At 38.9% G+C, this 11,972-nt stretch overlaps 1 protein-coding gene across 1 annotated transcript; it reads right to left on the reverse strand.

The window, feature by feature from the left end:
* Positions 1–391: 391 nt before the first annotated feature.
* On the reverse strand, positions 392–7,000 carry SLC7A13 (solute carrier family 7 member 13). The gene is made up of 4 exons (XM_008506403.1): positions 6,277–7,000; positions 3,423–3,554; positions 1,359–1,723; positions 392–637 (listed from the first exon to the last, which is right to left on the reverse strand). Exons 1-4 carry the CDS (start codon positions 6,998–7,000, stop codon positions 392–394), a joined length of 1,467 nt encoding a protein of 488 aa, XP_008504625.1.
* Between the last annotated feature and the right edge of the window lie 4,972 nt (positions 7,001–11,972).

The raw sequence follows: 11,972 nt of genomic DNA on the forward strand, positions 1-11,972 counted from the left end.
GTTAGTTTTATTTCCATTATTTCAAGTGTATATGCAACTTCGTGTCCTCAGGAGCAAGAGGGATCATTTTAGAGATTTTATCAGTTTAAGAGAGATTCTTTGAACTATTAAATATGCATACATATACATCTAACTATATGTACACACTGACCCAGGCAAACAAAAATATATACATTAACCCATGAAGCTACTGTCCATACATACATACATGCACACATGTATATATGCAATATATGTATATTCACCTATATCTGTATATACATTATGCACACACACATGCACATGCAGGCATGCTTGTACATCCCACCTAACATCTAACTCCTGCCTTCAATAACCTCAGTTAAAGAAAATCCTGTTGACTGTCAGTAGTACTGGGATTAAGCATTTGACATTATTCACATTTGCTCTCAGCAGATCCATCAGCAGGGGAAACTTCCAACAGGAGCTGTAAGTGGCAAGTAATTTTATCAAGAAAGGCAAAATGCAATTTAAAATGTACAAAAGGCAGGTAAACAATAAGACTTCCCAGCATAAAGAGGAAACCATAAACATAATGCAGGTTTGTAGACCAGACTATAGGAGCTAAAACTAGGTAGGAAGACATTGCCACCATCACAAATGGAATTGGTAAAAACACCTGCAAGAGAACGAAAAAAATTTTAGGAGATAAACTTACCAACTGTGATTTCATGATCATTTTTAAAATAAATAATGTATTCTTTGCCACACTAGAGTACCAGTTCTCATGTTGCTTCAATCTAACCCAGGATGAGATTCACCTGACCTCAAATTCCCTATAAGACAGGCAACTTTTCTAAAATATTTTCTCAGACCCCTTCAGACCCTTTCTAAAGAAAAAAGGCAGGCCCTGAAAACTATGCATCCACATATGATATTACGGGGTCCTAAAAGAAACTCAAGATTGGATGCCTACAAGTCTTGACAATAAGCATACTCTTCCAATTTATGCTTCTGACTGCTCGACTGAGAATAAATTAAACCTTTCCTTAATATCTGCGGTTGTTCCAGGAAAGATGAGAATAGATCAAGGTCTAATTAAATGTGAATGGCCAGTTCACTGTTCTGGTTACTGTTCCTCCCCAGTATGGTTTCCCATTTCATTTGCACATCTCACCCATTTTGCATATATCTATCCCTTGTTTTGAAGAGCAAGCTCTCTGTTAGAGACCATCTGAGGTCTACAGTGTGAAGTTGTTGAATAAGGCTCTAAACATTGTGACTACAATTTCTTTTTGTAGTGACTATCCACTTCTGTCTTTCACTTGTTACATAACTTTTGCATGTTGCTAAAAAAGAATAAAAACCTGAGAATATATTTACAATTTATTTCCATTTACCTTGTAGGGTCGATGTAGGTGAGGTTCCCGATATCGAAGTACAATCAGGCTTGCACAAGTCATTCCAATCATAAGCCAGGCAGAAAATCCAAAGTAATTTGTCAACATAATAAGGTCAGAGGGGATTATAAAAATGGATGCAATGATAGTTGAAAAAATCATGGCTGGTGCTGGAGTACAGGAGTGGACATTAAGCATGGATATTAAAACAGGTAAATGTCCTGACTGACTTCCAGCATAGCTTAATCGACCCAGTGTGAACATGCTGCTGTTGAGGGCACCAAATATTGAGACAGCAACAGAGAAAGGAATGATCCAGGCAACAGAGGGGATCACTCGATCAGCCCAAGTGACTGCCACAGCAACTGCAAGAAAGCAAAGCATTAGCGTGGTGTAGGTACCATGTTCTGACTTAGATTGAACAGAAATGAAACTTTAAAAACATGACATCTCCCTTATTCACCAGCAATGTCTGCTTTTTGTTGCAGTAGTCAAACATGACTGATCTAATCCTGGAGTTATTTAATTCAGGAGCTAAAAAGCCAAAAATTTCATGGGGGGAGGGGGGATGTTGGGAAGGGGGTAGTGATGACAGCAAGAAGTAGTGCTGCCTGCCAGAGCAAGCTGAGTAAACCTGCTGGGGCCAATAGCAGGGTAATGGACTGCCCAGCAGGACTGGGCTGCATCTCCCTGCCATGAATCACACACATTCCTGCACAGGGGAGGCCATGCAGGGAAAGAAAATGAATGCATTTGTTCCCAGCGTGACCACAGTGGTGACATGAGCTACTGCTATGAGAAAAGTGCCAACTTGAGAGCATGTGCAAGCAGAGGTAGGTCAGCAAGTGTGTTATTAATGAGGGTTTGCTTTGGGTGGAATGGGGAAGTGAGAAAGATTCTTTCTGAACAAGAGATATTCAATATTTCTTGGAAATTCCAGCCCACGTTGCAGTGAGGACTATTTCCTCAACTGCCATGAGGAATATGGGTCTTGCAGTGATCTGCACAGCACAGAAGTTACCAGAGTAGGGGAAAACAGTCCCCAAAAAACATAGCGAACTAACAAGAACTGCAGCAAATGCACAGCGAAGTTTGAAACAAGAGCTATAATTTTAAGGCTGTCTCCTCTGCTGACACAGATGAGCACAGCTCTGTTGGTATGTTTGGAGGTGCCCATGCCAGCTGGGCAGCTGCCATTCAGGGACACTCTGGTATTTGCTGCCCCTTTCTCTGTCAGACGGATCTGCAAATGTATGTCTCTCTCCCAGCTGACTGCCTGATAATGGCTGAGCAATAACACCAGGATACTGAGTGACAGCTACATCACTCCCATTTATGTTATGTTTTCACAAAAAAAAAAAAAAAAAAGATTCATCCAAATCAGGTATGTATTCTATCACTCCTGGAGTCAAGGTCTGACTGCTCGGTCTCATTAGGGTGGTATTTAAAAGGTGCTGTCTGGACAGTAAAGGAGAAATACAGCTCCTCTTGGACCTCTTTATGGATAGCTTATTGCTGCAGGATCTGAAAGAGGCTTCACATACACTTGACCTTCGTACCTTTCTTCTAAGGAATCACAATATTTATCATGAGTATCACACACAGACACATACAAAATGGCTCCATTTTTCTGTCCACAGTTTTTTCTATAATACTTAGGGTGGACTTGACCACCTCCTAAACAATAATGGCTTTAGCCTGAGAGACCAAATTTCCATGAAGTATGGAAGGAAGGAGGAGATATTAAATCTACAGGAAAACACAGATCTTCTCTATACTCAACAGAGATCTGATGTTCACTTGCTTTTTCAGGTTTTAATACAGTTCTGATCTCTTAGACAGTGCAGGTATAAGCCAACATTTTCAAGTCCTAGTAACATCTGTCTGCATTCTCTCCAATTTGTGTCATACAGAAAAATTAAGCAAGAATTCTCTGTTTACACTTAGAATTAAATCCAAATCTCCTGACTGTAAAGTTAGATGAACAGCAAATTGCCATCAGATGTGTATGCTAATGAACACAGTTTTTTTATAAAATAAAATTAAAAAAACACAAATGCATACCTGAAGAGACAATTTCCTTTGGTGTAAGGACAGTCAGATATGAGATGTTCACCAGCAAATAAAAAACAATTACTGCAGGAACAGCAGTCATCACAGTTAAGGGGATATTTCTGCTAGGGTTTTTCATCTCCTCTGGAAAATACAATTAAAAAATCAAATAAAACAAGCAACAAAGTTTCTGCAAGTGTGTTCCAATAGCAAACCTGTGTAGAGCTTGACAAGACTGGCACCAAAGCTCTACCCTGACTCTGAATCATGGCTCCTAAACTACATTGCTTGGGAGGTCCTGCAGTTATTCTCACATCATTATCAAAGAAGACTAAACAAAATAGTTTTCATTTTTTCAAATATTTTACTTCCGTAGCTATTTTTTACTATCTTGGCCAGGAGGGACAGCAAGTGGCCTGGTAGACTAATTTTAAAAAATGACAAGAGGGATGATTATTAGTTATTAGGAAGAAATTCTTTATTGTGAGGGTGGTGAGACACTGAAACAGTTTACACATATAAGTTGGATGCCCAATCCCTGGAAGTGTTCAAGGCCAGGTTGGATAGGGCTTTGAGCAACTTAGTCTAGTGGGAGGTATCCCTGCCCATGCAGGGGATTAGGAACTTGATGATCTTTAGGATCCCTTCCAACCCAAACCACTCTATGAGACCTTTTTTTCTGATTTAATAAATGTTTGAATTAGAAAAAATTTTTGACAAGGACTTTTCAAGTAGCCATACTTTTAAATAACAAAATTGAATGCCAGACTCTAAGGTCAGCTTACTTATTCTTACAGCACCTCATGAGTCCTGATCTGACACTTTGTGAGTGTACTTCCCTATTCCTGCACAAAACCTTCCTTTTCACTTTTATATCAAGTACAGAAAATGTAGGCAAAAGAGATTGAAGGTGTTGACAGTAATGTAGTGGCTTTAAAATGGGGCCTGGATGGATTCTGCTGTTGATTACCATTTCCAGGGCAAAGCTCCTGGAGGAAAACCATTTAATGCTAAGCCTGGTTCTTGGCTTAAAACTAATCTTAACAAACAAGACTCCAAACTTTGCAGATGAACAACCAAGTCACTGGCAAACATTCCCAATCACAAGATAGTTGCAGTAAAATATTGAGATGTTTTCCAGAATCCAAACAATTTATCCTCATCTCAATCAAAAAGGGTCTTTCTCCTCTCTTTCCTCCATCCCTTTGCTCTCACTCCCTCTCCCCTCCTCATTTCTCTCAGCATAAACAAAAGACCTCCTGAGTATTACCAACCAATAAATCACATGGGGAAGAAGTGAAACATCAAATGTGCTCTTTTTAGGACACAGAAATACCTTTCCTCCCTCAAATATAATTTGTCTCCTGCTCAGAACATCAGCTTCGACCTTGCCACAGCACCAGCTGTAGTGCACAGAGCCAGAGGAACTAAATGAGAACAGTGAAATTCAGATACAGAATACCAAAGAATTTGGGATTTATTTCAAATATAGGAGATACACTTGGTAATTTTGAGCCCAGAAGGGGACAATCACCAAAAGTGCCAATTTAAATTTGTCTTTCCATTTGTTTTGTTGCTCATTACAATCCTGCTGTCCAGCTGGCACCTGATGCTTTAGCTGAAGCTCATGGGAATGAAGTTACTGCTGAAGAACAGGCAATTCCATTCAGAAGAGGACTATTGCATAGGTTGCATCTGTCTAAACAGCTGTGCTGCCCAATGCATGGTACTTACTGCTCCTGCTAACTGATCAGAAAATAAATTAGCATTTTAAAAACAATTTTGCATTTTCTCAGGCTTACAAAGCTAAATGTTTGCTTTTAAGGAAATCCCAAAATTTTAAAGTTATACTTGGCTAATTCACATCACCTTTTTTATTGGAGCATATTGTTAACACTGGAATAGCTGAATAATACCGGTGATTTTTTTAAATATTAACCCAATTTTCACACTGCTCTCACCACTGAACTTTGTTTTATCCATTTTGACACATTCAGTTTATTTAACATTTTACATGTGATAGATGTCAATGGATAAACAGTTAGACATGTAAAAGCAACATCCATTTACATTAATTCTGATGACATCAAAACCCATTATTCACTTAGCTTGCAATGTACTGAACTAACATTATAAACATTATGAACTTTATCTCCGCAGCTTTCATGAAAAACTGGTATATTTATTATTACCACAGGTGTCATCAGATACTGAATAGGATAATTAAATGGATAATAAATAAGGTTTTGAATGTTTAAAATTGAATACTAGTTTTATGAAAGAATTTATGCCGCTTTCCTTAGATTCTTCCTCAGCTTCTGTGCAAAACTGTTTTCCCAAGGAAATGGCTACTGACCATCCTGTATATCCCATAAATTTACTACACTGTAATGCAAATCAGATCTAATTAGTCCATCTACAAACCAGCTGCATAACCTCAGGGAAAGTACAGATATTCAAATAGAAATTAATCAGTTGTTGTTTTCTTTTTTTTTTAATTTGATCCTTACTATGCACTTAGTTTAGCATGAATATCTAAGAAGTCCTTTTCTGAATATTCACTGACACTGAAAAAATGCAATTTTTTAAGTTATGAAAAAATCTGTTTCTGCATGAGATTTTAAATTAACTATTTTTATTCCTTTTGTACTCCTTCAGAAATGTCAGGCTAATTCTGGAGACTACACAAGAAGCAAGATATCTCCCCAGAGAGGAACAGCACCTCTTCTACCAGCCCCAACAAACACAGGACTTGAAGAAAAAGTGAGAGACCCTATGATCCTGGAGAAAAGTTCTACCAAGATAAGTGGAAGAATGCTAAGAAGGGTGACTGCAGAACAAAATCTAAAGAAAAGGAGTGAGATACCTGCCAAATAATTGAGGGACCACCAACCACCATATGCATACAGTCCTTGGAAGAAAGCTTCAGCCACCTGTGAGGCATTGGGGATCTCTGAGCTGAACACATCCTCAAACCTGGCCAGAGTCTCCTTTCTCCCACCAACAAGGAGAACTATGCCACCAACAGCGATCACAGACAAGGCCACCACCTTCAGCAGAGTGAAAACCGTCTGCACCCAGGCAGCCATTTTGACACTGCGGCCATTGAGAATCCCCAGGGACCAGAGAACAGCCAAGGCCAAGCATTTCTTCAGCACTTCTGGGGCAGGGCAAATGCCGTAGAAGGGTTGGGCGGCGTATTCAGCAAACAGCAGGGCTCGAGCAGCGTTTGATGCTGGCTTGGTAAATGTTGACGTCCAGATAAAGACAAAGGCAGGGAGGGATCCAAGGCCTCTTTTAATGTGGTCGTATTCTCCTCCGGAGAAGGGCAGAGCAGCTCCCAGCTCTGCGTAGCAGAGGGAACCCATAAGAGAAACCAGTCCAGACGCAGTCCAGATCACTAGTGCAATGCCAACGTTGAGCAAGGAATGCTTCAGCACCCCTGTGGGAGACACAAAGATCCCTGCCCCAACAATTGATCCTATAATAAAACTTACCCCATCAAAATAACCTATATTTCTTTTGAGTTCAATCTTGGTGTGTTCTTTTCTTTTCAGGTCTCTGGGATCATTGCTCTTTCCTTTTCCCATTTTTTTCAGGGATTTTTGTTTGGTTTTTTTTTTTTCCCCCACGGCAGACTATATAACTTCAGAGGCTGGACTACATGTGTTTCCCTCTTGTTTTTTTGTTGGAAGACTGTCAAAGCCCTACTTGCCAGTGAAATGTTATGGGGAGTTTGGCTTAATAATTCAGAAAGAAGAGCATACTTTGGGTTTCAATGTCTTGTGTGTGAAGATTATTAACCAGCTACTTTGAGAAACACTAGCAAATCATGTACATGTTGGTTTAATATGTACCTTTGCAATTATTAAGGTCTGGGGATATATTTAAAGAAAACAGAGTAACAAATAATGGGCAATAAATTCTTGTTTCTCAGCTGATTTTCATCAACTAACTTCAGGTTTTTTACACCTATCTTCAGAGACAAGAGAATGGGGTAGCTAGATGTGACCTCTGCATCAGACCTGAGGAAAGAGGGAAGGTAAAAGGTATGGCAGCATGAAAAAAGAAATCAGCTATTATATTACTGACAGTCACACAGGCATTAGACAAACAGCCTGATACTAGATACTGTTTTTCTGCCACCAGTACAAAAAATGGACAGGAATCACCAGTGAACAGAAGCACATTTTGCCAAATCCCCACAAGTAACTGGATATAGCGAAGCTTGTTTATCCTTCACTCATTAAACACTGACCTAGAAAGAAAATTATCAGTTTATTGCTGTTTTCCCAAATACTTATGTTCTACATTAGTACCCAAACACTTCCTAAGCAGTTATTTATCTTCAGATACTGCTGCAAGGGGAAGGGGATGTATCATAGTTTCTATTGTCTGCATGGGAGGCTGTGGAACACAGAGACAGCTGAAAGTTCTCACCAGTTTGGTGTGTGCCCTTTAAGTTGCAATCACTGATTCCTCTACTTATTTGACAATATACCTACTGTATGTTCTCTTCAATCAGATATTGATATACCATATCAATGTGGTGGATATACCATAGCCACAGACATCTGGCCCAAGAAAAATGTATTATTTCTTTTTAAGAGATGTAAAAGAAATGGGCAGAAAGCATGAAACTAAAAAAGGAGATCAGCATATAACTCAAGGGTTGTTAAGCACCTAAAGCAGCAGCTGTAAAGTTCTTCCTTTTTGCAGAATCAGGTCTGTCCCAAAGGTCAAAGCTCAGTAATGCAGCAAACAAAACTGAAGGGTTTTTACAGCACTCACTGCCCTGAAAGATACAGTGGTTCAAAAACATCTGAACAGCTGGTGTTTCACTCCAGAAAAAAATGAATCTTTAAAACTAGGTTTATGCAATGTGCTATCATGTAAAAGACCTGTAGTAAAGCTAGACATGTGCAGAGACCACCATTTTTCCACTTTTTCAATGACTTGATTAAATGGGGTGTCCATCACTACACAGAAACTATGCAGCACAGTGAGTGACAAAACCCACAGCTCCAGGAGAGCACTGAATCATAAAACAATTCTTCCATCTTTGGCAAATCACTGTAGCACTCACTGTATGTCTTTGCCTCCAAAAAAACATCAAGTCCTACAGACTACAAAAATTTTATACACAAAACACACCTCTATTTATAAATTTTTGTATGCATTTTAAATTGCATTTATTCGCTTTAGAAATTGGAATATGTATTTAAATTCTAGTGTGCACTTACCATTTATTATGAATAATGCATAATAATTCAAAATATTTATTCACCAGTATTCGTGAATTGGAAATTAAGTGTGACAAATGTTCTAAATGGCAAAATATGTAATTTGCTGTAGTATTTCAGGGCTTTTTCTGTGTGTCCTTCTCTGTGAATGCATACACATTTTTTTGATACATAGCAATCTTCCAATCTTTTGGATATTCTGCCATGCGCAGCTGGATTTGGATTATTATTTTAAAAGCAAATAAATAGTACATGAAACAGAAGCTTTAAGTACAGATGCAACTGATTCTGTTTCACTATTCATCCTAAAGAATGTTAATTTCTAGTATGAGGCATTTCCAAAATCTCCCAAGCAGCAGATTATTAAGGATTTTTTACTTCTCACAAAACCACCAGAATTCAGAAAACCCTACTGAGATTATTGCTTTCTTGCATGTGCTTTCTGCCTACCTCAGATAAATGTTTCGACTTCCAGTGAATTGCTTGGGAGATCCATGCAAAGTATGCTTTTCATTTTGGCATGCTGTTGCCAGAGTAGGAGGAGGTAAACAAGAGCAGACAATAACAATATTCCCACAAATCCAACCAAAACTGTCATTTTGAAAACAGTAGGCTAGCATGAGCATTACCAGGGCAGAGATCAGTAAAATACCACTGGGTACACAGCAGCAGGTAGTTTTCAGTCAAGCTGCTTTCTTTTTCAACACTTAAGGGCACGGTCTTCTGAAGCACATAATAAATATTCACTTCTCAGGTTTACTGTAAGATGCCCAAATCCTCCCTCTGGCTAAGAGGATAAATTGCCAGTTTATATGATTATCTCAAGGTCTCACCTGTCAGTGTCCCCTGCCTTAAACCCAACTTTGTACTCAATACCTCATCACATTCCCTTTGCTGACATTATCCAGAGACTCAAGTGCTGAATATAGGGCAAAGATAAATGAATAAAATAACTTAAGACACATTTGTAAGGCAAGCCTAAGATTGCCCTGATATGAGCTGTAGACTGAAAGGTCATATAGTCATGAAAATAAAATGCCAAAGTGCTGCAATTTTTATAGTCAACGGTGAAAGGCGACATTTCTTTTGAATGTCAACCGAGTTCTCTTTGACAGTAAAATGAGGTCAGGAGAGTGCTCTGGCAGAGCAGTAATTGCAAGCTGAAACTTCACTTGATCATTTCTAGTGCTCCTAGTGTTTAGGATTTTCCTTTTAATTTTCTTTCAAAATTTCTTTAGCCTGTAAAATCAGGTTTCTCATTATCAACTATCTAATGCTTATCATGACTGATACGATCAGCCACTGCAGTTTCTCTAGATTTGAGAAACCAATACAGAAAAGTAATAGAAGAATGTTTGTTTCCTAAAATAGACATTTATTATATTTTAATTGTAATAAACTGAATTTCAGTGTACTTAGAGAAGAAATCTTCATTGCAGTCTTGTGAAGAATTTTCTGTGTGTAGTCAATAGGTCTTTCCTAAGATCTAATCACTGTTTTGTTGGACCAGAAAGAAGCCCATCTGCCTAAAAAAAAAATGAGATTTTTAAAATAACTACTTAGTTCCTTTCTAATTAGCTACATAGTGCTTTAAGCATGGTTTTGACTTCTCCCTGCATCAGCCCAAATCCTTTGGGGGGAGAATATGTAGCAAAAATTAGAGCCTTGCAAAGTTTCAATGAAGTCTTCTGTGTGGCCTCTAAAGGAACTTGTGGCTACTGACATTCAGCAAGGATAAAAAAGCAGAGGAGCAAAGGAAGAACCTGAAGAGACTTTCTAGGAAAAAAATAGTCATAGTTAATCTTCCCAGGCATACTGTATTTGACTGGCAAATTTTTATTTTTTTTTCTCTCCTTTTTCTGTCTTGTGCACTGTGTTCTTGTGCTCACTGTGTTCTCTCTGTCTTGTCTTCTGAAAGGAGCTCAATAGATATTCAGGGATTTCTGTTAAGTCCCATTAGATAGAAACAGTTTGCCACCTGTCTCACTGGACCCTGTTATGCATTCACAGACTTCTAAAGAGCCTGCAGATAGAGGCATGTGAAAATCTACTGCTTTGGCAATATCCTTTTCCCTGCTATTCCACCAAACTTGTTATACATCTCCATTTTACTGGTTTTAAGGATCTATTTGTTTTCCTGGCAGACACATCATTCTACTTTTACTACTGATAAGAAAGCAGCCCCACACAATATTAACAATAATGACAAACACACAAACAAACAAAAAAAACCATGAGGAAAGCCACTGTTTTGTGACACACTGTGATGTTTGTATTTGCATCCCATACAGCTGTTCATACTAGCTATAGATTTTGCTTAAATATTTCTCTTTGATAAATACTGATGTGTTTGCATGAGCTGCTGCATGCACTCTCTGGTGGGCTGTAAAGTGTAAAGAAAGGCAGGATGGGTCTTCTGCAGTAACATATTAAGAACAGCACCTGGTGAGCACAGCTACTGATAGCACTCATCTGTGTCAATACAGACACTTAAAATTTAGGTGTCTGCTACATTAGGTTTCCCCTGTAGTAAACAGGAAGAGATGGGCTGAGATACATCAAATCCCAGTGCTGGCTGTTAACAGCTGCCCACTGAAAATTATCCCCACTCTAGTTTTAAATGAGTAAATGAAATCTAACCCACCCCACACCACGTGGGGACAGGTTTGCATTTTCTGCAAGGGATACTCAGGATTGTACTTCAAGCTTATGTAGTGGCACTGTAATGCCCTGAAGAATAAAAACATTCCTGAAGTCAGTAATGTTAAGAGCTATTACAGTAGTACTTATATTAAAGTACAGTGCCTAGACCAAATAGGAATTCTATTAGAATATTCACTCCAGCTTCACTGATCTTTAACCAAAATTTACCTTCAACACTGTTCTCTCTGAACTCCTCCTCTACTATACAGTGCCTTGTCACTGCCTCTGGTGACTCAAGAGGTTCACCCTGCTGTGCTGGCAGGCCATGGTGAGGAATATCACTGAATCACGGAATTGTCATGGATGAAAAAGACCTCAAAGATCACCACGTCCAACTGTCAGCATCTCCCCCAATAAAGTAAGTAAAATGTATTTATCTATCTATAGCAGCATGCCCATTAGAGCATGTCCTGAAGAGCCTCATTTAGTTTTCAAATACTTCCAGGGATGGTGATTCCACCACCTCCATAGGCAGTCTATTCCAGTGCCTAACTCAATAAAGAGACTCTTCCTAGTATCTAGCCTAAACCTCCTCGTTTTAAACTTGGATTTACCATTTTTCACTTGAGAAAAGAGGCAAATAATGAGGCCACAAAGATCCCCCAGCTGCAGCTGG

Source organism: Calypte anna, chromosome 2, assembly GCF_003957555.1.
Source record: "Calypte anna isolate BGI_N300 chromosome 2, bCalAnn1_v1.p, whole genome shotgun sequence".
Lineage (NCBI taxonomy): Eukaryota > Metazoa > Chordata > Aves > Apodiformes > Trochilidae > Calypte > Calypte anna.

Bases quoted from the DNA above. Each gene is read 5' to 3' on its own strand.
- SLC7A13 (XM_008506403.1), bottom strand. From the start codon at position 7,000: ATGGGAAAAGGAAAGAGCAATGATCCCAGAGACCTGAAAAGAAAAGAA. The intron at 3,555-6,276 runs GTATCTCACTCC...TGTATTTTCCAG, and splicing joins GTCCCTCAATTATTTGGCAG to AGGAGATGAAAAACCCTAGC. The intron at 638-1,358 runs GTAAATGGAAAT...GTTCTCTTGCAG, and splicing joins ACCTACATCGACCCTACAAG to GTGTTTTTACCAATTCCATT.